The sequence below is a fragment of the Theobroma cacao genome, chromosome 3 (assembly GCF_053813885.1).
Source record: "Theobroma cacao isolate CCN51 chromosome 3, ASM5381388v1, whole genome shotgun sequence".
Lineage (NCBI taxonomy): Eukaryota > Viridiplantae > Streptophyta > Magnoliopsida > Malvales > Malvaceae > Theobroma > Theobroma cacao.
In genome coordinates this window covers 36992943-37014016 of record NC_142641.1, presented here as the reverse complement: position 1 = coordinate 37014016, position 21074 = coordinate 36992943, and the positions used below count along the sequence as shown (strand labels likewise).

The following is a 21074-nucleotide window of genomic DNA, read 5'->3' as shown; positions in this document are numbered from 1 at the left end:
AATAGTAATTCTGCAGGAATAAAAATTCCTTCAAATAGGCTAAAAGCCAACTTTATCTATTCCCTTCTCTCTCCTCGGTAATATCTATTCCATAAGACATGGAATAACTTTCAAATATATAACGATCAAAATACTCCTTATAACTTAAAAATATTACAACCCTAGACCTATAAATACTTTTTTTTTTCATTTTCTCTTTTCTTTCTCTCTTCTCACGTTCTTTCCTCTCTCATTATCTGTCTAATTGGAACTCAACACCGACGATGACGACGACAGCGATCGAATATGGTTGGAAAGCGTCAATCTAGTCATTTTCGATAACATTCAACAGAGATCCAGTCAGATCTGGCACTCAACGGCCAGATCTGGCCACGGGAAGCAACGGATCTGGTGCTTCCCGATCAGATCTCACGGTTGGATTTGGCACTCCACAGCCAGATCCAACCTCGGAGAAGCGTCGATCTGATGCTGTAGTGATTAGATCCGACCACATGGTGTGCCAGATAGGCTTTTTGTTACATCAGTTGCTTTTCCGGCGACCAACCCATGAAAAAGAAAAAAAGAAAAAAAAAGAATAAATTATTTATAAAATTTAAAACATTAATATTATATATATAATTTAAACGTTATTAATATTAATATAATTAAAATATTAAAATATTAATAGTTAAACTATTAATATTTTATTTATTAAATTATTAATATATTAAATTTTTAATGAGTATAAATAAAAATAAAAATAATTAATATTTTAATCAAAATAATTAAATTATATTAAAAATATTAATATTTAAATTATTAATTATTAATATTTTAATTAATTATAAATTATTAATATTTAAAAATAAAATAAAAATAAATAATTATATATAATAAAAGATATTTTTATTTTTTTATTTTCTATTTTTTTTATTCTAAAACTATTGTTACCAATCAAATACTGTAATAAATCATAATAATTATTCTTACTCTATTTCATTAATCATATCAAATTATATAATATTTATTTTATTTTATTCTTATCTATTTTACGAATCAAACGTGTCATTTGTACTTTTTTAAAGGAAAGACTTTAGTACTTTAGTGTTTTTTGTTTTTCTTTTGATACGAGGAAATCCTTAAACTACCCTTCAACCACTCCACCCAGAACCTCTAAACTAATCTAAATATGCTGACGTGGCAACTGCAACATGAGGCTGAAATTGAAAGGGCCCCTTCATGTGCCTAATATCAAAACCTAAATGTCATTTGGGCAAAGAAGAATTATTGATTGGGAAAATGACTGAAAATTAGAGGTTCAAGCTCGAATCAATTTTTCTTTTTTTTGTAAATTTTAGAATGAGCAATTTCACGTTTTGTCTTAACAATGCTTAGTTGCTTACTAGTATTATAATTATTATTATTAAAAAAAAGCTCAATTTAATAAATTAAAAATAATTTCATTTATACCTAATTTAAATATTTCTATCCATAGTTCCTTAAGTTGTGTACTTAAAAGTATAGTTTGAGGACGCTTATTATTGTTAACACATTTTTTAATACATTTCCAAGGTACTTTATGATCGTCTTGTTAGGGAAAAAAAATATTAAACCCAACTATAGTCTACAAAGTCTGTAATTTATGACCACAACGGAGTTCATTTCACTTTCACATGTAATGGAATGTTTCCGTTTTCGAGGAAGATGCAATTCAAAATACGGACATTTCTGACTCACCCTGCCCACCTTCCTTCCCGGTTCCCACCAATACCTCCACCCTCATTTTATAATCAATCCAAAGCTTCAATTTCTATATATTATTATTATTATTATTCATTATCTATTAACCATTTCCTTTCATTCTAACAAGACTGTTTTCATCGTACCGAAACTCTGTCTCTCTCTCTCGATCAGCCATGTTAATGCTCGTCAACTGTTCAAACTGCCATACCCCACTGCAGCTCCCGCCAGGCGCCAAGTCCATCCGCTGCGTCCTATGCCAAGCTGTCACCCTCATAGCCGACCCTCGCTACGCACCTTCTCCATCTGCGTCCTCTAGCCACTACTACCAACAACCTCCGCCACAGCTGCAGGGTCCCTCTCCTTACAACCACGCGCCATCAGGACCGCCACCGCAAGCTCACGGCAGCAAGCGCGCTGTCATATGCGGCGTGTCGTATAAGAACACCGGCTACGAACTCAAAGGTTGTATTAACGATGCCAATTGCATGAAGTATTTGTTGGTTAATCGCTTCAGTTTTCCCGAGTCCTCCATTGTCACGCTTACAGGTAAGGAATCGCTCACTAGTTTCTTTGTTAGCTGCTTTTTCGTTTTCCTTTTTTTTTTTATTTGAAATTACAAAATATAACTTTGGATTCTTTGATGCTGTGTTATTTGACTTCTGTTTTTTTTTTTTTTCTGTGATTGCTCCTAATTTAATTTATCTATTCCAAGTGTTGAATTGATCTAAGGAAACAAAATTCAAGAGTATATAATTACTCAGTCCTGGATGGTTTCAATAATGATTGGACCATAACTTGAATGTCTTGAATCATTTGGAAATGTATGAAACAAACGCGCATTTCAACGCGTTGCTAATCAAATAAACCAGTTATTGGTTAGTGTTATCGTCCAGTATTGGACTTTGGAAATAGTTGACATTAATTAGGACTTACTATTGGTTTCTGGTAAACTAGTTTGAATCATTCCAACTTGCTTTCCGTAAATTTGGTGGAGTACAGGCTGGGTAAGAAAACTTGATTTTGTTCCCTCTGATCAATGCTGCTTAACTTTTGAAAGGTTCTAAACTATAGTGAATATTGTTTGATGAGCCAACTAACTTTGAATATCACATATTTTATGCATGCATAATGGGTCAATTTGTTTCAACTGAATTGGGCATTCAATTAATAATTCCACTTAAGAGAAATTCAATTTAATCTCTTTCGTATTTTGGTATGCATTTTGACATCTCTTACTGTCAAAATAATGTTTCACTTCTTGTGACAATGCCTGATAGATTACATAAAAACAGTACAGGAAGCTGCTAATGTATAGTCATTATCAAACCAAAAGAAACATCGAGAATATATTCCTTACACCAAGGTGCAGCAGTGATGCTTTGTTTAAGACTAGATGATGCTTCCATTGCTTCTTTGCCTTCATTGCAATTATTTCTTTTTATTTAAATGTTGCTCATGCGGACCACTTCTGATCTGAAACCCTCCTGGAAATCATTTCAGAGGAGGAAACTGATCCTCACAAGCGCCCTACTAAACACAACATAAGAATGGCATTGAATTGGCTTGTTCAAGGTTGTCAACCAGGAGATTCCTTGGTGTTCCATTATTCTGGTCATGGCTCACAGCAAAGGAACTACACTGGAGATGAGGTGGATGGATACGATGAAACACTTTGTCCAACAGATTTTGAATCTCAGGGAATGATTGTTGATGATGAAATCAATGCGACAATTGTCAGGCCTCTGCCTCATGGGGTTAAGCTTCATGCAATCATTGATGCTTGCCATAGTGGCACTGTATTAGACTTACCATTCCTCTGTAGAATGGACGGGTTAGTCAGTCATTTATTGTATTTCTTACTTGAAATTCAATATACCAAAAGTGGGTGCATATAACATTGGATGGTACATTGTGATAAGGGGAGAAGTCACTGAGATAAATACATGATTGTTGCCTTTTCCTAATACGTACACTTTAAATAGAATATGATTCCATGTTCCTTGCATTCCATAGAATACTAATTTTGCAATCTACAACTGTATATGTTTTCATTCGGATGTAGGCAGGGGAAATATTTCTGGGAGGATCATCGCCCTCGCTCCGGGATGTGGAAAGGAACAAGTGGTGGGGAAGTCATTTCCTTCAGTGGCTGTGATGATAATCAAACTTCTGCAGACACTTCGGTAAAGTCATAGTGCATATGTTTAGAATTTTAATCTCACTAATATTAAAGATAAACACCATCAGATAAATGCAGCTTCATTTTATCATGATAACATGATAATCAGATAACTGCTGTCAATATAAATGAAGTCTTCAAGCTGCATTTATCTGTTGATGGCTAGAATATCATTTTCTCTATATCCAGCTAAATATGGAGTCTAAAATGTTCGGTTGATGCTATGTGAACAGGCCCTATCAAGGATTGCTTCTACTGGTGCAATGACTTTCTCCTTCATCCAAGCCATTGAACGTGGGCATGCAACTACGTATGGTAACATGCTAAATGCAATGCGTTCTACCATTCATAAAACAGATGAGCATGAGGGTGGTTTCATTTCTTCTCTTCTCACAATGCTCTTAACAGGGGGGAGTCTTGGTGGTGGATTGAGACAGGTATCTCCAAACGTGGGTTGTTCATACATATTTATATAATTTATATATACCAAGGAAGATTAGAAACTTTAAAGGCCAAGGAGCTCATTTTTTAGAGAAATATTTTTGACAACATAAGTTCTTTATCGTCTTTTGTTAAGGCTTGCAAGTATATTTACTACTCTTCACATTGCACTTAAAACCATGATCACATATACTGATTTTATAATCGTTTTTTTAAACTTTGTTGCAGGAACCACAGTTAACCGCCAGTGAGACATTTGATGTGTACAAAAAACCTTTCTCCCTGTAACTGTTAAACATATTACAGCATACCTTTGCTTGATTCTTTTGAGGAAGCCCCTGAAGTTTGTACAGTTCTTGAGGAAAAAAAAGATTCCGTCTTGTTTTGTCCGTTAACTTATAAATTGTAATCATAAATGTTTTCATGTTCTTTCTCTGAGGTAATAATTTTTTATCTTCAACTAATTCTAGCAATAAGATTTGATACATGATCCATTTGCCTTGCAAGTAGAACTAATCCATTTGAGCAATTCTTTGCCACTACAAACACCAGAAGACCATTTATTTCTACATAAGAGAAGAGAAAAGCTACTACCAATAAAAACGAATATCAAGAATGTATTTGAATAACTACTAGTTTTGTCCAATTTCTCAACTCATCTAATGATAGATTACTTGTAGTTACATATATTCTGCTGTACTAGCCGTGCAGTGCCTAATTTGCTGAATGTGCATCAATACTGCTATTCTGATGGGGAGACGGGTCCGGGACTTGGCAGTTCAGAAGCATGCATTGCCTCCTATACCTTGCACTATCCTTTAGAGCGATGTCCTCATATATCTGCACTACAAGATAAAGTAATGAGTCTAATGTTTAAGTTTTAAATAGTCTAAAGTTTGTTCAAGATACACAGCATCAAATTTGCATTAAAAATTCGCTGGAAAACAAGATAAATCATGACAGATTGAGAGATATTGCAGAACCTTCTTGTCTTTATGGGGCAGTTTGCACCACATCTGGCTCAGTCTTTTGCTTGTTTCACCAAAGGAAGAACACTTAACCGAACCCCAACTGGCCATTACAAAGAAAATATAGGAACTGCATGGTCTAACAGGACAACTACGTCTTTGAAGCAACTTCTCTAGTACAATATCTTCCGTTTCCCTCTTTTTTCTCTTCCGTTTCATTGTCATACTCATACAAGACCTTAAATCCCTGCATTCCTTCCTAGAAATCCGAGGAAAATACTTCACCTGAGATATAACCCCACTCCTTAGCCTTGTCATTATAGCCATTCTCTTAGTTGTATCATGCTTTGCCGTCCTTTCAGTTTCAATCCCATGATTCTCAACCATCGATGGCTCTGAATCTACAATCCGATTTTCTATCTCCTGAGTACTTTTAGGAGTCACGTAGGAAGAGAAACTTGATTTCTGACAAGAGACATCATTCTCCAGGGAATTCAAACTCGGAAAGTGAAAGTTGCTGTCATTCTTGGACAAACATTTGTTATGGACATTGAATTTGACAGAGAAGTGCAAATTCCCCGTGTCACCCTCAACCTGAATGGTGTCTCCACTGAGAAATCCGGACAACTGCAGAGGCATGGAAGGCATTGGAGTTGATGGGGGCGTTACTGTTTTTTGTGGGATTTCTTGCGAATGAAAGTCCGCAGCCATTACAGAGGAATTCTGAATGTTGCTTGAACTTGAATTGAGAGAAGGGCAAAAGAGAATAAAGATTGTGTCGTGATTGAATAGGATAAGGCCGTTTGATTACTAATAGTAGCAATGTTGTTTCAAGTAAAGAATTGCAGCCGTTGGCCTTTTCGCGGGCACAAATAAAAGGGGTGGTAATTGGTAAATCGTTGAGTCATGAGTGTAATAGAAACGACAAAATAAGGGAAGACAAGAAAAGGTTGTTCTTTTTTGGTATATTCTTTATTTTAAGACGTAAACCATTGTACTCGAACTTCGAACCACTTTTTAGCCTTTTGATTGATCAAATTTGGAGTGTGATGATTCGCCAAGGGGGGAGAGAAAAAACAATTTGTGCTAGAAAGGAAAGGAAGTGGGTTCCCAAAGCCACAATGATGAATAGCCCCAGCCAATAGCGTAATGAATGGTTCCGAACCGGTTTGATGGTTGTTGGTTCGACCTTCAGTGTCAACCACTAGATAAGCCCGCAAAGACAAAGATCCTCGTTGTCAGCTCCCAATACCATACGCCCAACTCCTCATGGCCTCCACCGCCACACACCTCTCTCTCACTCTCCTCCTCCCTCGCCTCTCTTCTCCATGTCCTCACCACCAACACCTAGTCACCAAGTTTTCCTTTCCAACTCGGAGTCGACTCGCCATCAGAACTCGGGCTATGGGCACTGACTTCTTGGGTGATTTTGGGGCCAGAGACCCTTTCCCAGCAGAACTAGAGAGTGGGTTTGGGGAGAAAGTGTTGGGAAATGGTAACACAGAGCATAAGATTCTTATTCCTAAAACCTCAGCTCTCTCTCTTGCTCAGCAAGACTGTTCTCCTGTTTCTCCTTTGCAGGCTCCCATGTCAGTCGATGATGCTAAGGCTCTAATGAAGAAGGTGATTCTGCAAATAACCCTTTGCTCTTTGTTCCAATATTAATTGTTACAAAAGCTTATGATGACAATGTTTATGAATTGAGGTTAATGGGATTGAATTATTTTGCTCTAGTTTCTTGGAAATGGAGCTTCACTGCGCTAATTTCGGTGTATCTTTGTATTTGGCGATGATAGAACTCTTAAACTTTCCGATTTCCTATGCCCAAGGTTTTTGTCTTTAAACTGTGGAAAGGTGGAACTTGGGGACTTAGTTTTGTTTCTCTATTGGATGTTGATGTTTGCTTTGATGATACTTTTAGCGGTCCCTCCCCACCCTTCAAATTAGAAGCAATTTTTGTTCTTCATCATTTAGCAAGGGAAGAATTTTTAGGCAATATTACGTTTTAGAAATTCAAAATTTAGGCTGTGGAAATATCATAATTGATGGACCCTTGTGGTTGCTAGATCGCTATAGGTTTTATGTTTTATTAGATTGTTACTGACAGGGCGCAATGTTTCTCTATTTTGTCAAGTTTTATCCATGTTCAAGCCTAGGAAGTCTATATTTTGTAAAGTTCTGTCCATGTGCTGGTGTCTAAGAATTCAATTAAATGATTTTTCTCACTGAGATAGATCCTTTTACAGCAAGTGTATGCCAGGGGATGAAGGAAAAATATTATTGATAACATCTTGTAGAAGTACTTTTAGTTGTTGTGATGTAGTGGTTATTCTTAGATACCTATCTGCAAATCTGCATTTGAAAGCCCGTGTGTCAAAGTGGTATATTTCTGAGTATTACTGTTGAAAATGTGAGTTTTTGCTTTTGTAGGTTGTTGGTTGGAGGCTGTTGGATGAAGAAGGGGGACTTAAACTGCAGTGTTTGTGGAAATTGAGAGATTTCAAATGTGGAGTTGAACTGATCAATAGGATTTATAAGGTTATAGAAGCCACTGGGCATTTTCCAAATCTCCACTTGGAAGAGCCAAATCAAGTCAGAGCTGAGCTGTGGACTGCTTCCGTTGGTAAACTTTCCAACTTAGCATTTTTCCTCTAGTTGCCTGCAAAAATCATCCCCTTCCAGGAATTGCAATATTCATTTTTATTCTGCAGCTAAATAGGAGTGGTTTGTGCCATGATCCTTTTTATCAGGCTTACCGGAAGTGTTTATTTGGAATTGCAGGAGGCCTGAGCATGAATGATTTCATTGTGGCTGCCAAGATAGATGAAATAAAAACATCAGATCTTGCTCCCCATAAAAGAATTTGGGCTTAATTGAAGCACTGTTTTCCCTTCTTCAGCATATGCTGGAGTATTTCGGACCATGAGGTCACCGTTGCAACTCCATCAGAAGAAACACTCACGATACTGCAATGCAGTTGATGGGAGATTCAACGTTTTTTGTTATGTACTTTTACCCATCTTTCTTAAGCTTGTGTATATGGATCATTTGTTGATTTTATTGCCAATCATTAAAGATCAATTTTTAACCCTTCAAATCTTATCCTTTACTTGACTTTATGGCCTGGCTTGAAGGAGGGATTGTATGAAGTACTGGCTGAACTCCATGATCTTCGTGCCATGGCACAAGGGAGAACTGAAGGTATTGTCACGAAATGACTATTGTTGGAAGATAGAACAAACAATTCAGAGCTGTGAATGGAGATCAAACATAAATGAACAATGCTGAAATCTTGGCTGCCTTACATGCCACAAATTTGTCTGTCATGGGTAACCTTAATAGTATGCTAATATTTTTTTTGCTATAAGTTGCTTACTTAAATTAAAAGTTACTGTAAAGTTTAAAACTTACAGTTTCCAATTTGAGTTTGAAAGTCTCCAAATCAAATTTAAGAGGAAAGGAAAAAACAAAAGATCTTTTATGGTATTATGGTTACGTTGCATTTATCTAGTGCCAATTGCACTGCGGTTACATTGCGAAATACAATTTTTTTTCACATGAAACTAATGCTTAGGCTTTCAACTCAAATTTCACCTTACTCATTTTTATATATCTTCATCGTTCTGTAAATGTGAGAATTATAATTGACATAATATTTATTTTTTTTAAATTATTTGCAAAAATTTATTTTTTATGATGTTCAATTAAATTTATATATTTTTATTTTAAATTAAATTATTTTTTATAATTAATAATTTATTAATTATTATTAATTAAAATATTATTTATTATTTTTATATAACGTGATGTTGTCGTGAATGTCAAAAAAATTAAAATAATCATGTCATCAATAACATGTCAACATACCACATTAATACAAATTAATTTAAATGATAAATGATATTTTGATTAATTTGATTTATATTAAAAATATAAAAATTTAATTAAATTTAATAAAAAGTAAAATTTTATTTAAAATTTGTAAATTATTTAAAAATATATTTTTTAAAATATTACCTCATTACAAACAAACATAGATCAACACTAAATCGACCGGGATAGTTGGATAGTACGTAGAGTACTATGTTGCACACTATGTACTGCTCAAAAGAGAGAAAGAAGTACGAGCATGTCCGAGACACCATGGCAACAAGTGTAGTTCGAAATTATCCTCGCAAAACGGAGAGACCCATCTGACGTGGCGGCCATTTAATGGCATAAACGGCCGATGTGGCAGTTAAACCCAGCTCTTCCCACCTCTTTTTAAATGTCCCATATCTGCCGGTTGCCTTGTCCAAGATTTCAAAAAATTCCGACAAACCTACTCGAGGAATGGCGGCAGCTGCTTCCATGGCTACTTCACTTACGTTCCCATTACTTCCCTCCCAAGGTTGCTCTTACTTTATCATCGTTAGTTGCTCCTTCTCTGTTTAATCCTTCTTAATTATTTTGGGTAATTGCAAAAGCAGGGCTTCGTGGACCGTTTACTAGCTCGTTGCCATGTACAATACCCCAGGTTTTGCTTCCGTATTTTTTTGCTGCTCCTGCCCTTTCATCTGTTCTATTGTTCAGAGGAATTCCGCTTATGAAAATGGGTTGTGGAGAGTAGAGTGTATTAATACTGTTCGATGAAATGTTTCAAAGTTTTATAGAGTTTTTCTAGCTTTTCAAGCAGATGCATTACGCTAGAAGTCATTTGTTTTCTCCCATTTTCTTAGTCAAAGACTCAATTTGTCTGTTGCAGAGACGCTTTTGGAGGAAGGTTGCTACTAATTTGATAACGGCAAAGTTCGAGCTGAAGCCTCCTCCATATACGCTGGTAAAAATTCAAAAATTTCCTTTTTTTTTTTGTATCGTTTTTAATTGAAACATTTTTTGTTGGAAACTCAAAATACAATCTTTTAGAGTAGTTTCATTGGTATTAATTGGGCATAAGAAAGCAAAAGAGACCCTATTGCTAAGCTTGTTGCCAGAAACATAATCTGTTACTTTGTTTAGACAAATCTACAGCATTTGCTAATGTTCATGTGCCAGGTTAAATAAGAAGAAATCAAAAGAAATAAACATATGCAAACAGAGTTGAAATATTTGTTATTTGTTCATATGCCCAGAATGCATTGGAACCACATATGAGCCGACAAACCCTGGAGTATCATTGGGGAAAGCACCATAGAACCTATGTGGAGAACCTAAACAAGCAAATTGCAGGAACAGAGCTAGAAGGGTTGCCCTTAGAAGACATTATAATTGTTTCATACAACAACGGTGATATACTCCCTGCCTTTAACAATGCTGCACAGGTATGTCACACACATTAGTAAATCTAAAATCGCATATTATATTTGCCTTTTAAATTTTATGATCTGTTTGCAGGCCTGGAACCATGACTTCTTCTGGGAATCAATGAAACCAGGTGGTGGAGGAAAACCATCTGGAGATCTTCTAGATCTAATTGAAAGAGATTTTGGGTCTTTCGAACAATTTATCCAAGAGTTCAAGTCTGCTGCAGCTGCTCAATTTGGTTCTGGCTGGGCATGGCTTGCATGTGGGTACCACTCAGCATGGCATCTTTACTTAATTCCCGTTAATATCTCAAGTTCTTAGCAAAATTTGGACCGTAATGTGTCTATCTTTTCTATCCAGACAAGGCCAATAGGCTTGATGTGGAAAATGCGGTAAATCCTTGGCCATCAGAGAAGGACAAAAAGCTTGTTGTTGTAAAAAGTCCAAATGCCGTGAATCCCCTTGTTTGGGACTACTTCGTGAGTACATTCCTCGCTGCACACTTGTAATTCATGTTTCAAGTGTAATGTACAATTTGATTTTTGCGATAGTAGAAAGCAATCTACTCACACTATAATATTTGTTAGTTCTATACATCTAATATATATCATCTGTTGATTTTCTGCAGCCACTACTCACTATTGATGTCTGGGAGGTAATCAATGTTTTAACTGTTTTTGCTTGTTGGTGTGTTTGAATTATTCCCAAATTCTTCCTTTTAAGAATTATTCTTATCAACCAATACTAATTCCATTGGTGGGATTTGCCTTGTGTCAACAGCATGCTTATTACCTTGACTTCCAGGTAAGTTTCATGGGTTGTAATTTGCTTTTCTTTGTGTGATTATGAGGTTATTTATTGTTTCTAACGAAATGTTGTCAAGTGAGTCTAAAAACTTTGTAATATTTATTCTTCTGCTAGAACCGACGACCGGATTACATTTCAATGTTCATGGAGAAGCTTGTATCTTGGGAAGCAGTTAGTGCTAGACTTGAAAAAGCAAAGGCCCTCGCTGCAGAGAGAGAAATGGAAGAAGAGAGGAGGAAAAAAGAAGAAGAGGAGAAACAGACTGACGATGAAGCTGTAGAGATGTACTTAGATAGTGACACTGATGATTCCGAGGCTGAATAGATTTAGATTAATATACCATGATGTGATTATATCTTCATTGTATCTTTGGAAGTGAGATAGAGGTTTATTTTGCACGTCAAAGAGAGATCCTTTTGTTCTTTTCAGTTTTGTTTTTATCCATACCTGGACAGCTGAATTTTGATACGTGAATATTCAGCTGTCAGATGTAGAAATGAAGTGGTGTATCAGTAAAGTCCTATCACTTTCAGAAAATGAAGTGATTTTAAGCAAATCTTCTGCACAATGGATAAAATGGGCAAATGATATGTTGTTTTCATCAATATTCTCTGTTGCATACTTGCATGAACTAATTTCCTTCGTAAGAGCAGTAAAAGGTACAACCCAATATATCCAGTGAGTTTGAGAGGAAAAAAATTGGTAAGCATCCTCTGAATATCTATACAATAACCGAATAAATTACAGAGAAGGATACTCTCATGTTGTGAAGGATTGCTCCACATGCTATTATCTTATTAGAGTCGTCCTTAAAGACAAAAGACCTTGAAGATCTGTAAACGATAAACTTCCAGCAGTAGGGGGTCCAAAAACGTCCCAAAAGCGAAGAGTCTCATCAGCCTCAGCAGATACCGCAGTTACTCCATCAGGGCTCTACAACAAAAAAAATAAGGGAAACTTATATTGTCATGTACTTTGCTATATTGTACTGGGTTTAGAATTTAAGTTTGAATAGTTGAACCTGGCATAGGTTGATAATTCTGGAACTGTGATTCCCCAACTCCCCCACTTTGGTCATGGAAGGGTACCTCCACAGGCATAGTTTGTTTTGATTCTCACTTGTGCTGTAGCCATGGCCACTCAATATCTCCTTGTGATGTCTGTTCCACTCCAGCCCACAAATCTGCTCATTTACATCAAATTACCAATACTCAAAACAGAAGACCAAATATTAACTGGTAGGTAGTAAATGAACGCATTTCCACAAAGCATATTTGCAGTTTCAATCCTAGAACAACACCAGCTTAGCAAATTATATAAATCAATTCTTCTTAATACTTAACAGTTTGCAACTTAGGTTTATAGGAAATTTGCAAATACGAAGGTTTTTGGTGAAAAAAAATTGGAAAATAGAGTAACGAAATTGAGTTATAAAATTATGCGAAAGTAATATATAATATTGGATTTACCTGTGCTTTTGTTTCTATGCTGTTAATGCAGGTTCCTTTTTGTGTGTTCCATATCTTAATACATCCGTCACTCAGGCCTCCTCCAGAGGCAAGAACATTATGCTGATAGGGGCACCATGCAAGGGCCTTGACTGCAGCACAATGATCACTGAGTCGATGCAAATATTTGGATGAACTCATTTTGGAAGCTTCCCAAATGTATAACAGATTTTCATTGCCTCCAGTTGCCAACATATTGCCTTCAGTTGACCATTTCAAGCCGCACACTTCATCAGTGTGTTTTCTAATGCAGGAAGCCAAATTGTTTACTGCTCTAACTGCAAAAGAGAGCATACATGAGCGAAATTTCTCTAAAATGTTAAAATATTTTCCTAACTAGAGTCTAGAGGTGAAGAATATGATTCAAATACCATCATGGTTGATAATGGATTTGTCGCGGCTTCCTGATGTTAAAATGTGGCCATTCCATGCAGTGGATGCTATCCTTCCACTATGACCTTGAAGGCTTCTAATCTGTATGTAAAACAGATATTAATGATGCTTCTAAGCAACCTTCTAAGGGCCTTGAAACAATAAAACTGATCCCAAAAGAGAAGAGAGAGTAGAGCTATACAAGTTTAAAAGACTCAGCATCCCAGAGCTGAAGGTTGGAGCACATATATCCAACCGCTAGAGTTTTGGCATCCTCGGACCAGTTTACACTTGTAGGACAATCATTCCCACGAACGTGCAACAACTTGTGTACACTCTGGTCCTTTGAGTTCCATAAGTACAATTCCGGACCCAAAGCAACAGCAAGAATGTTGTTTTTACCCCAACTCATGACGTTCACATAGTAGTCATTTCTAATCCCTGGTGCATCCAAAATCCTCTTTGCCCCCTGCACGCGCATACCATTGATCACATTATCTGAACAATGAACAGTATAAGCTTCCTTCCTACTTAAAGAGATGAATAACAAACAACAAGCAGTCCCTTCGTTTCATTTGGACTTCCCAAGTTTATCAGAGTCAATTCGATTCCTTGTATTGTTTAAAGGATAAATTTTTTTGTACTCACAAAAATCCAAAATACAAAAACAGGGCAGGAGTACCTTGGGGATGCATCGATAATGAGTCTTTTTGCCATCAGTGTCTAACATCGCTGCCTCCTCCTGTCTCATCTCATCAACAAAACGAATGGACTTTCTACTCGATTTTGGGCTTCCTCTGAAAACCATAATCCTAGATGGTCTCTCCTCGGAATGTAAAGATAGATGCTCAATCAGCTTCTGTCGATAAACTTGCTGCCAGGAATCAACAGAAAAATAAGAAACCAACTCTCACTTTCCTCATTTCAAGATTTTCACCATGTCCAAATCAAATTCTAGTCACAAGGCGAACAACCGCAAGGAGACAATCCAAAAGCAAGTGAAACACAAGAATCAAGATATTCTTTTGTAATGGTTTGATGTATATCAATATGGCAAAAACATGAGAAAACCAAAATGAAATTTCCACGAAATTCAGAACCCAAGAAACTATAAATTAGAAGGAAACATAATGAAACGTACATCGCATTTTGAAGTGTTGAACTCTTTGGTCCTATTTGTCAACAAACTGTGGGCTTTATCAAGATTCATCAAACTTCTGTTGGGTAAAAAGCGATCCCCCTTTGCAAACACCCAAAAGTAAAAACAAATAACAAGAAAGTAGTAATTAACTAATAATACTTATAAAACATTCAATGAAAAACAGTAAAGAACAATACAAAATGGGTGTTTCTTGATAGAAGAAGAGAGAAAAATAATATAGAAGGGAAAGATCATGGGCACCGGAAAATCGTATTCAGTGGGACTGTCATGGAGTCGTCTTGGAGAGTACCAATCCGATTCAAGGAGTTTCCACATAGCGCTCTGATCCATTTTGAGGTTCCAAAATACTCTGGAGTCTTTGCCCTCTTTGTTTAGAAAGCAAGAAAAGAAGGAATTACAACAGAGTGGAACAGGGGACGCCTTGACATCTGTCTCCCGCCAAAAGGACCAACCGTTGTAATTGTTCAAAGATGGGGTCGAGTCCAATCCCATAGGGTAAATTGAAAAAATGGGTTGGATTATAACCTCGATTTTTAAAAAGTATTAGGTTCATGGCCCATGTTATTGGGTTTTCCTGGCCTACCGTTCTATGACCAGAGAAAGTGAAGTCCAAGTCTCTGGACTGGCGTTAAGCACGACCATTAAGCCCGGATTGTGTTGTAAGAAATTCTGGAAACATTGTACTTTAATGGATAAATCGCTATTATTTATGTTTGCCCCGAGGATATTTACATGTTGTTTCAGGTTTTTTCTTTCCAAGCATCACCTTTCTAAGAATTCAACGGTAGATGATTGTCATTCTATTTTCTTAAGAAATTCTTTTACCAGTTGCGATCGATTCTTCCCAAATCCCGCAGGCATCCTCGATGTACAAATATGAAGGTTAATATGTAAAAAATGATGAGCATAAAAGAAAAACTGGGATATTACACATTCAATATTTCAACGTTGAAAACGGAGGATCACCTGTCAACTTTTATTGCATACAATGAAGTATAACAGCAAAAACAGTTGCCAGGAACCAATCATATTCAAAATTGCAGTAAATAGGAAAACAAAGTCGCAGCTCGCATGCAAAGCTTCTTTCACCTGTACAAACCCTGGAATTTTTTGTTCGGGTAGGGGGTGCTTGTTAGTGGCCCTACAATATCTTCTAACTCAATTGCTCCTAGTTTAACCATAGCAGCACCGAATCTGATAAGGAAATCAAGGGAATCTGCTATGTTTCTCACAATGGCCCTTGTATCGATTTAATGCCAGCTCTCGATCCATTCGGAGAATGCCTTTATGAGCCAGTACCTGCTTGTAGTATGAAATATCCATAAGGTGTAGTCTCAATGGAAATGGATCAAGGTCAGCTTCTGTTGCTGTATCAGAGGGACATCTGAATCTCAGCGATTTCAGGAGGAAACGATCCATGGCTAGATCAGGATGCTTAAAATTGTAAAGACGACCTTTGATGTGTGAGCAATGCGTGACCCCAATAGTGTGAGCTCCTACAGACAGCTCAAAATTGCATGAAAGTTTGGGGAAAAAAATTGGCCACTGAAATATTGTAAGTGACGATTTTTAAATAGAAGAAGAATCATATCAGTTGTAGTTAGGCCTTTTTTTTCGCAAATAACAAAACGGTATCGGACACTGATGCTGACGGAGGAGGAGACTCTGCATTTTTGGTTGAAGAGACTAAACCATCCCTCCGCCCTGTCTGCACTTCATATCTTCCTGCACCACTCTGCAATGTAGTTGTTTGATAAGGGTGTAATTTGTTGCTTGAATGGAACAATGGTTCAGTGTAAATGAAGATAGAACAATAAAGAGAATGGCTACCAAGAAAATGATATCAGCCTTTGCTTCATCTATAATGTTATTATAGATGTCTTCTGGGGAGAAGACCTCCCCAGAAGGATGTTATTTCCTAGATCATCGTTTATCTTTTGTTTATATAATAAGCAATAATATATGCTTCAGGATAAACTATATTTTGTTTTAAGAGGAAGTAAATGAAAAGGAAGGAAAATGTTAAAACTTAGTGTGCATAGAAGCTTGTTTACCACCCATCATGACGTCCATGCTGCTTGCTTCATGGATTTTGCATGGATGAGAAAAAGTTGTAATCTTACAAACGGAGATTCAAATGCTTTCTACTTACATTGACAATGCAATCATGGAACTGTGAAGTTCCAACACCGGCCACTATGACCTCAACATCTGCTATTTGACATTTTCCTCTGTAAAATCCTTCATACAATCAATCCACCATGCCAGAAGCCTTCCAAATCGGCAAGGATAAGCCCCAGCCCAAGTGTGACCACAGCCGCCTTGACTTTCATTTTGGTATCAAGAGTCTCTACTATATAGTATGGAGGCATCCCTCTTTCATCAGATAAGAAAGGAAAAGAGGAGACCATCAACTTCTTCGTTTCTCTCTACCAGATAGTGACACTGAATGGAAACGCAGATCATCTATGCTTATTGTCATATATCTAATGTGTAGTTGCGGTTGTTTATATATGTTTTACAGTTTGGTGCATTCATTGTTTGGAGCATTGTTATACTACCATACACATTAAGCACTGCGAGTTTGATATTCATTACTATATGTACGGGTAATTATTACCTTAGCTTGGCTCGTTTATGATGCTTATGACTTATCTCTGTCAAATTGGTTTCATTGCAAAAATTTAAGATACATTGACATGTAACAACCAGCCTGAACGGGGTAGGGCCGAATAGATCAGTATATAACCTCGTATACAAAAGTCAAAGGCATGCCACTTTAAAAAGAAGACACCCCAACCGCATTTGTGGCCTCTGCTGTAATAATAGTGCAGCAGAAGAACAAAAGGGCAATGACTATTTTAACTTGAGAGAATGGCCTATTAAAACTGAAATAAATTGACTTCAACGCGATCTTATAAACAGGTGAAATCTGATGAAGCACCTGAAAATTTTGCAGGTGCTATAAGTACCCTCCTGGTTCAAAAAGAAACACACGGAAGGCTTCACCTTCTCCCTCTTATCTAACTCTGTATTTAGTCAAGTCAAGGAAACAACCAGGTACTATTAATTCATTAAAACATATAGGAAGAATGACGGACAGGCACTACGTTTTGCAAAGTGCCTGTCCTGTGAGAGCTGCCACTATAGGTCTCACTTTCCACGACAGAATCAACAAACCGATATAGATCTGCTGTTGTCCTATCAGTAGGACCAGAAGATGGAAAATCGGGCAGACCAACAAAGCCTTCTATAGATGGTGATGTCCCAAACAAACCACCAAACCTCATGGATGCAGATTGCCCAACAGAGCCTTGACGCCATCCATACGGCAGATCACTGCTACTCCCAGCCTTATCAACTCCCATATCTAAATGAGCCCCAGAATAAGAACTTGCTAAAAGGCCACCTATGCCTGTCACCATACTGCTGCTTCCAACACCACCGATTCCTGCCATCTGGCCAACTCCATTTTCAGGATAAGAACCTACAGTTGATCCATGTGGCACAGATGAGGCAGCAGGATAATTGCTAACATGACCAGAAATAGCATTGTCCATAGTTTTTGCCACCAAACCATCATATGACCTCATGCCATCCGCAAGAGTAGCAGTTCGTTGCTCATGCAACCCATTGACATGAGAAGATTTTGGCAAGGGTGACCCTTTAGCTGTAAACCGTGGACGTTTCATTTCTTGACTCTTAGCCTTACTTGAGGATCCCGTTTCATCCAGTTTTCTCTTTGGCATGATTTTCTTGTCATTGATCCTTTTTTGTAGCTCAGCATTTTCTTCTTCCAACTTGACTATCTTCTCTTCAATTTGCCATGCACCAAGAAGCTTTGTCACATCACTACTGCGATCTTCCAAATACTGGACTATCGTTTTCAGAGCATCTAATTGATTTTCATTAGCCTTTTTCTGGAAAAAGCCATAATAAAATAAATGCAATATTAAAGAATGATAAACAAAATAAGCTCGTAGTGTGACAGCAGGTCAAAGAGGACCATACCAGTGCCACAGGAGAATTTTGTGCTTCCTGTCTTGCCTTCTTGAATGCTTTTGTAGACTCTTGCAAGAATAAAGTCAAAATTGTCTTAAGGGAGAATTTATCCTCAAGACCAAAGATAGAAGCAACATCAACAGCTTCAACATATATTCCATTCTTTGCCATACCTTCGATGATATCTGTAGCAGACAAAAGCATCATACATAAGACTCAAGAATTACAGCAATGAACAAGCTCACTGTAACCCCAACCTTCAATGAGAAAAACATAATAAGTTCACCATAGCCTTGATATTGTAAATCAATGGATGTCTGAGGCAGCGCACATCTCATTCAAAAAGTTCGTTACAGTCTTTTGAAATGTTTATTTTTGCCATTTCCACAAAGACCATAACGCAATAAGAAATAGCCCTTAGGTACACAACCCTGCCCCTCCCTCAGTATCATGAAACTCTCTTCAACAAGTTTCAAATAAGGAATTCTTACCCCATACAATGGAGAATTGATGAGCACAGACAAGTTTACAAAACCTAATCTAGATGCAGCGAGAATGCCTCTTTATCTGGACCACATGACTTGGTAAAATCCACCACTTCTTCCATCCTCTTCCATTTGATCTCAGAACTTATGAATGTAACTTCTAGTATCAGCCATTAAACGAGAATCCTAAATTGGCAACTAACTTCCTCCAAACAACCAATATTCTCTATGTCTTAAAATAATAAGCAATTTGCTATGGCACCATTCACTTGTTGACAGACTAAAATTTACCTATATTTCCTCTTTCTACAGTGGGTTCAGCAACTGACCTTCTAGCTATACCAAGTACAACCAAAGACCATCTCAATGCTTGTGTAATTTACTTATCTAATGCCGGAATATAACAAAATCCTTGGCTAACTCAAAGCGAAGCGAGCTAATATCCAAAAAAGGCTGCTAAAGCAAATCAGAGATTAATAAAGAAAAGCTACACTTCGTTTTCCCAGAGTTCTTGTTACCAAAAAGACATATTAAACCACCCTCTGCAAAGCATGCCACTATAATGTAAGCAACAAGTAAACAATTCACTATTGACTTCCTTATTAATTGTTATATTGATACATGGTAGCATATAAACTCATTTGTGGAGTTTTTAAACTCCACTCCACAACTAGTCTATAGGATTATAATCTTACCTGTAAACTGAAGAAAAGTGATAACCACAAAGAAAATCAAGTTAAATATCATGAATTGGATGGTTAAAATGCCTAGGATTAGGAAATAAGAGAAAGCATAAAAACTCTGGCAAATTTTGAATAGCTCAAACAGATCTAGGCCTTTATACTGAAAAACTAATGGCAGGCATCAAAATACTTGTTTAACTATATAACTTTAATGACAACCTATGCTCATTATAAAATTTGTAACATCCAACAAAATCACAAATTTATAAACAATTCATATAATGTAAGCTAAGAAGCCCAAAATGCAATTACCTGGCATTTTAACAGGAAGTACATGAGAGCCCTTCAAAGCATCCGCAATAGCCCTGAGATTACACAACCGCAACAAATTCCCCAAATCCTCACTCCGGAAGGCTTTCGGAATCCCAAAACAAGCAACGTAAAGCAACAAACCCCTAGCATCAACTTCACTTGCCCTAGCCAAACCACCCTCACTAATCAACCTCTTTCGCCACGCTAGGGCTCCTTTCTCCGCTTCCAACTTAATGTCTGCCGCAATCTGAACCTCACCTTTGCCGCGAAAACCTCCCATCATCAAAAGAAAAAACTCCAGGACCAAAACCGAAGCTTGCCTTGCCGGTATCATGGGCGAGTCCTTGGTATAAGCCTTTATTCCTTGTAAAAAGAACCTCCCAATGCAATCTAAAACCAATTTGGCGGGTTTTGGGGCAAGCGTTAGAGCGGCAGGGACTTCTTCTCGAAGCTTCGAGACGTTTGATAAATGGGCTGCAATGTATTTACGTAGTCCTTTGCTGCACATCATCTCGCAGAGGTTTTGGATTTCGGAACGCGAGGATTTCGAAGGAGTGGTCTCGGGTCCTGTTTTTTCCGTTTTATTATCAGTTTCCGTCGATTTCGCAGGAGGCTGGGTTTCAATCTTTGGGCGTTGTTCTTTTTGTGGTTCATTGAATTTGGAGTCGATGGCTTGGTTGATGAACTCAAGGTGTTCTTTTAATTCTTCAAATCTGCATTTGAAAGCGTGGATTACGGAGGAGAGGGTGGCGAGGTCGTTGATGGATTGTAAGAATTGGGGTTCTTTTTGTTGTTGTTGTTCTTCTTCTTCTTCTTGTGGTTGTTGCTGTTGTTCGTTTTGTTCTGGTTCGACTTTGACAACCGCTAACGGTTCTGGAATGGGCTCACGTGGTGGTATGGACGGCGGTGATTGAAGGGGTTCTTGCTTGATGGAGGCTAGAATGGTGGCGGGGGAATTGAGTTTGATGAAAGGCACGGAAGGCTTGGCGGCCATGAGATTAATAAGAAGCTAACGTCTGAGACTCTGATGAGTTCCCGGTAAACAGAGGGTATTCGCAATTGAACGAAGAAGCCGAATAGGATTCCACACACCGTTAACCGGTTATTATAGCACCCTTTTTTCCACAATTTCTTTTTCTTATATATAAAT

At 37.3% G+C, this 21074-nt stretch overlaps 6 protein-coding genes and 1 pseudogene across 9 annotated transcripts; 3 read left to right on the top strand and 4 right to left on the bottom strand.

The window, feature by feature from the left end:
- Positions 1-1648: 1648 nt before the first annotated feature.
- LOC18605244 (metacaspase-1-like) lies at positions 1649-4772 on the top strand. 2 transcript variants are annotated; one of them, XM_018116733.2, is made up of 6 exons: positions 1649-2268; positions 3223-3553; positions 3785-3905; positions 4135-4216; positions 4310-4338; positions 4571-4772. In XM_018116733.2, exons 1-6 carry the CDS (start codon positions 1896-1898, stop codon positions 4628-4630), a joined length of 996 nt encoding a protein of 331 aa, XP_017972222.2. In that variant the 5' UTR covers positions 1649-1895; the 3' UTR covers positions 4631-4772. The 2 variants fall into 2 exon arrangements, with proteins under 2 accessions (XP_017972222.2, XP_007038210.3); XM_007038148.3 differs by having other exon boundaries at positions 1655-2268; positions 4135-4338.
- A 64-nt stretch (positions 4773-4836) lies between these two features.
- On the bottom strand, positions 4837-6356 carry LOC18605243 (uncharacterized). The gene is made up of 2 exons (XM_007038147.3): positions 5326-6356; positions 4837-5182 (listed from the first exon to the last, which is right to left on the bottom strand). The coding sequence occupies exons 1-2, from the start codon at positions 6019-6021 to the stop codon at positions 5057-5059; spliced, it is 822 nt and encodes a 273-aa protein (XP_007038209.2). The 5' UTR covers positions 6022-6356; the 3' UTR covers positions 4837-5056.
- An 84-nt stretch (positions 6357-6440) lies between these two features.
- Positions 6441-8407, top strand: LOC18605242 (Transcriptional coactivator/pterin dehydratase). Its single transcript, XM_007038145.3, has 3 exons — positions 6441-6933; positions 7741-7933; positions 8092-8407. The coding sequence occupies exons 1-3, from the start codon at positions 6580-6582 to the stop codon at positions 8181-8183; spliced, it is 639 nt and encodes a 212-aa protein (XP_007038207.1). The 5' UTR covers positions 6441-6579; the 3' UTR covers positions 8184-8407.
- A 1026-nt stretch (positions 8408-9433) lies between these two features.
- Positions 9434-11956, top strand: FSD2 (Fe superoxide dismutase 2). 3 transcript variants are annotated; one of them, XM_018116823.2, is made up of 9 exons: positions 9447-9700; positions 9777-9826; positions 10055-10129; positions 10422-10610; positions 10684-10855; positions 10954-11072; positions 11222-11248; positions 11374-11397; positions 11515-11956. In XM_018116823.2, exons 1-9 carry the CDS (start codon positions 9643-9645, stop codon positions 11722-11724), a joined length of 924 nt encoding a protein of 307 aa, XP_017972312.2. In that variant the 5' UTR covers positions 9447-9642; the 3' UTR covers positions 11725-11956. The 3 variants fall into 3 exon arrangements, with proteins under 3 accessions (XP_007038206.3, XP_017972312.2, XP_007038205.3); XM_007038143.3 differs by having other exon boundaries at positions 9450-9700; positions 9780-9826; XM_007038144.3 differs by lacking the exon at positions 9777-9826 and having other exon boundaries at positions 9434-9700.
- Positions 11957-11985: 29 nt separating this feature from the next.
- LOC18605240 (cell division cycle 20.5, cofactor of APC complex-like) lies at positions 11986-15007 on the bottom strand. The gene is made up of 8 exons (XM_088804891.1): positions 14683-15007; positions 14422-14520; positions 13963-14154; positions 13483-13749; positions 13280-13382; positions 12870-13186; positions 12422-12583; positions 11986-12333 (listed from the first exon to the last, which is right to left on the bottom strand). The coding sequence occupies exons 1-8, from the start codon at positions 14932-14934 to the stop codon at positions 12190-12192; spliced, it is 1536 nt and encodes a 511-aa protein (XP_088661017.1). The 5' UTR covers positions 14935-15007; the 3' UTR covers positions 11986-12189.
- Positions 15008-15527: 520 nt separating this feature from the next.
- LOC148763777 (peroxidase 60 pseudogene) lies at positions 15528-16775 on the bottom strand (annotated as a pseudogene).
- A 377-nt stretch (positions 16776-17152) lies between these two features.
- FRI (FRIGIDA-like protein) lies at positions 17153-21028 on the bottom strand. The gene is made up of 3 exons (XM_007038141.3): positions 19925-21028; positions 18454-18629; positions 17153-18362 (listed from the first exon to the last, which is right to left on the bottom strand). Exons 1-3 carry the CDS (start codon positions 20916-20918, stop codon positions 17517-17519), a joined length of 2016 nt encoding a protein of 671 aa, XP_007038203.3. The 5' UTR covers positions 20919-21028; the 3' UTR covers positions 17153-17516.
- Positions 21029-21074: the final 46 nt, after the last annotated feature.

What these genes read in the sequence shown, in the direction of transcription:
- LOC18605244 (XM_007038148.3), top strand. Translation starts at nt 1,896, where the DNA reads ATGTTAATGCTCGTCAACTGTTCAAACTGCCATACCCCACTGCAGCTC. An exon ending in AAACTTCTGCAGACACTTCG is followed by an intron (nt 3,906 to 4,134) that starts GTAAAGTCATAG and finishes CTATGTGAACAG; the next exon opens with GCCCTATCAAGGATTGCTTC. An exon ending in TTGGTGGTGGATTGAGACAG is followed by an intron (nt 4,339 to 4,570) that starts GTATCTCCAAAC and finishes ACTTTGTTGCAG; the next exon opens with GAACCACAGTTAACCGCCAG.
- LOC18605243 (XM_007038147.3), bottom strand. Translation starts at nt 6,021, where the DNA reads ATGGCTGCGGACTTTCATTCGCAAGAAATCCCACAAAAAACAGTAACG. An exon ending in TGCCCCATAAAGACAAGAAG is followed by an intron (nt 5,183 to 5,325) that starts GTTCTGCAATAT and finishes CTTGTAGTGCAG; the next exon opens with ATATATGAGGACATCGCTCT.
- LOC18605242 (XM_007038145.3), top strand. Translation starts at nt 6,580, where the DNA reads ATGGCCTCCACCGCCACACACCTCTCTCTCACTCTCCTCCTCCCTCGC. An exon ending in CTAAGGCTCTAATGAAGAAG is followed by an intron (nt 6,934 to 7,740) that starts GTGATTCTGCAA and finishes TTGCTTTTGTAG; the next exon opens with GTTGTTGGTTGGAGGCTGTT. An exon ending in GCTGTGGACTGCTTCCGTTG is followed by an intron (nt 7,934 to 8,091) that starts GTAAACTTTCCA and finishes TTGGAATTGCAG; the next exon opens with GAGGCCTGAGCATGAATGAT.
- FSD2 (XM_007038144.3), top strand. Translation starts at nt 9,578, where the DNA reads ATGTCCCATATCTGCCGGTTGCCTTGTCCAAGATTTCAAAAAATTCCG. An exon ending in CCCTTGTTTGGGACTACTTC is followed by an intron (nt 11,073 to 11,221) that starts GTGAGTACATTC and finishes GATTTTCTGCAG; the next exon opens with CCACTACTCACTATTGATGT. An exon ending in TCACTATTGATGTCTGGGAG is followed by an intron (nt 11,249 to 11,373) that starts GTAATCAATGTT and finishes TTGTGTCAACAG; the next exon opens with CATGCTTATTACCTTGACTT.
- LOC18605240 (XM_088804891.1), bottom strand. Translation starts at nt 14,934, where the DNA reads ATGGGATTGGACTCGACCCCATCTTTGAACAATTACAACGGTTGGTCC. An exon ending in TCAACACTTCAAAATGCGAT is followed by an intron (nt 14,155 to 14,421) that starts GTACGTTTCATT and finishes GATTCCTGGCAG; the next exon opens with CAAGTTTATCGACAGAAGCT. An exon ending in ATCCATTATCAACCATGATG is followed by an intron (nt 13,187 to 13,279) that starts GTATTTGAATCA and finishes TCTCTTTTGCAG; the next exon opens with TTAGAGCAGTAAACAATTTG.
- FRI (XM_007038141.3), bottom strand. Translation starts at nt 20,918, where the DNA reads ATGGCCGCCAAGCCTTCCGTGCCTTTCATCAAACTCAATTCCCCCGCC. An exon ending in ACTTCCTGTTAAAATGCCAG is followed by an intron (nt 18,630 to 19,924) that starts GTAATTGCATTT and finishes TGTCTGCTACAG; the next exon opens with ATATCATCGAAGGTATGGCA. An exon ending in AAAATTCTCCTGTGGCACTG is followed by an intron (nt 18,363 to 18,453) that starts GTATGGTCCTCT and finishes GGCTTTTTCCAG; the next exon opens with AAAAAGGCTAATGAAAATCA.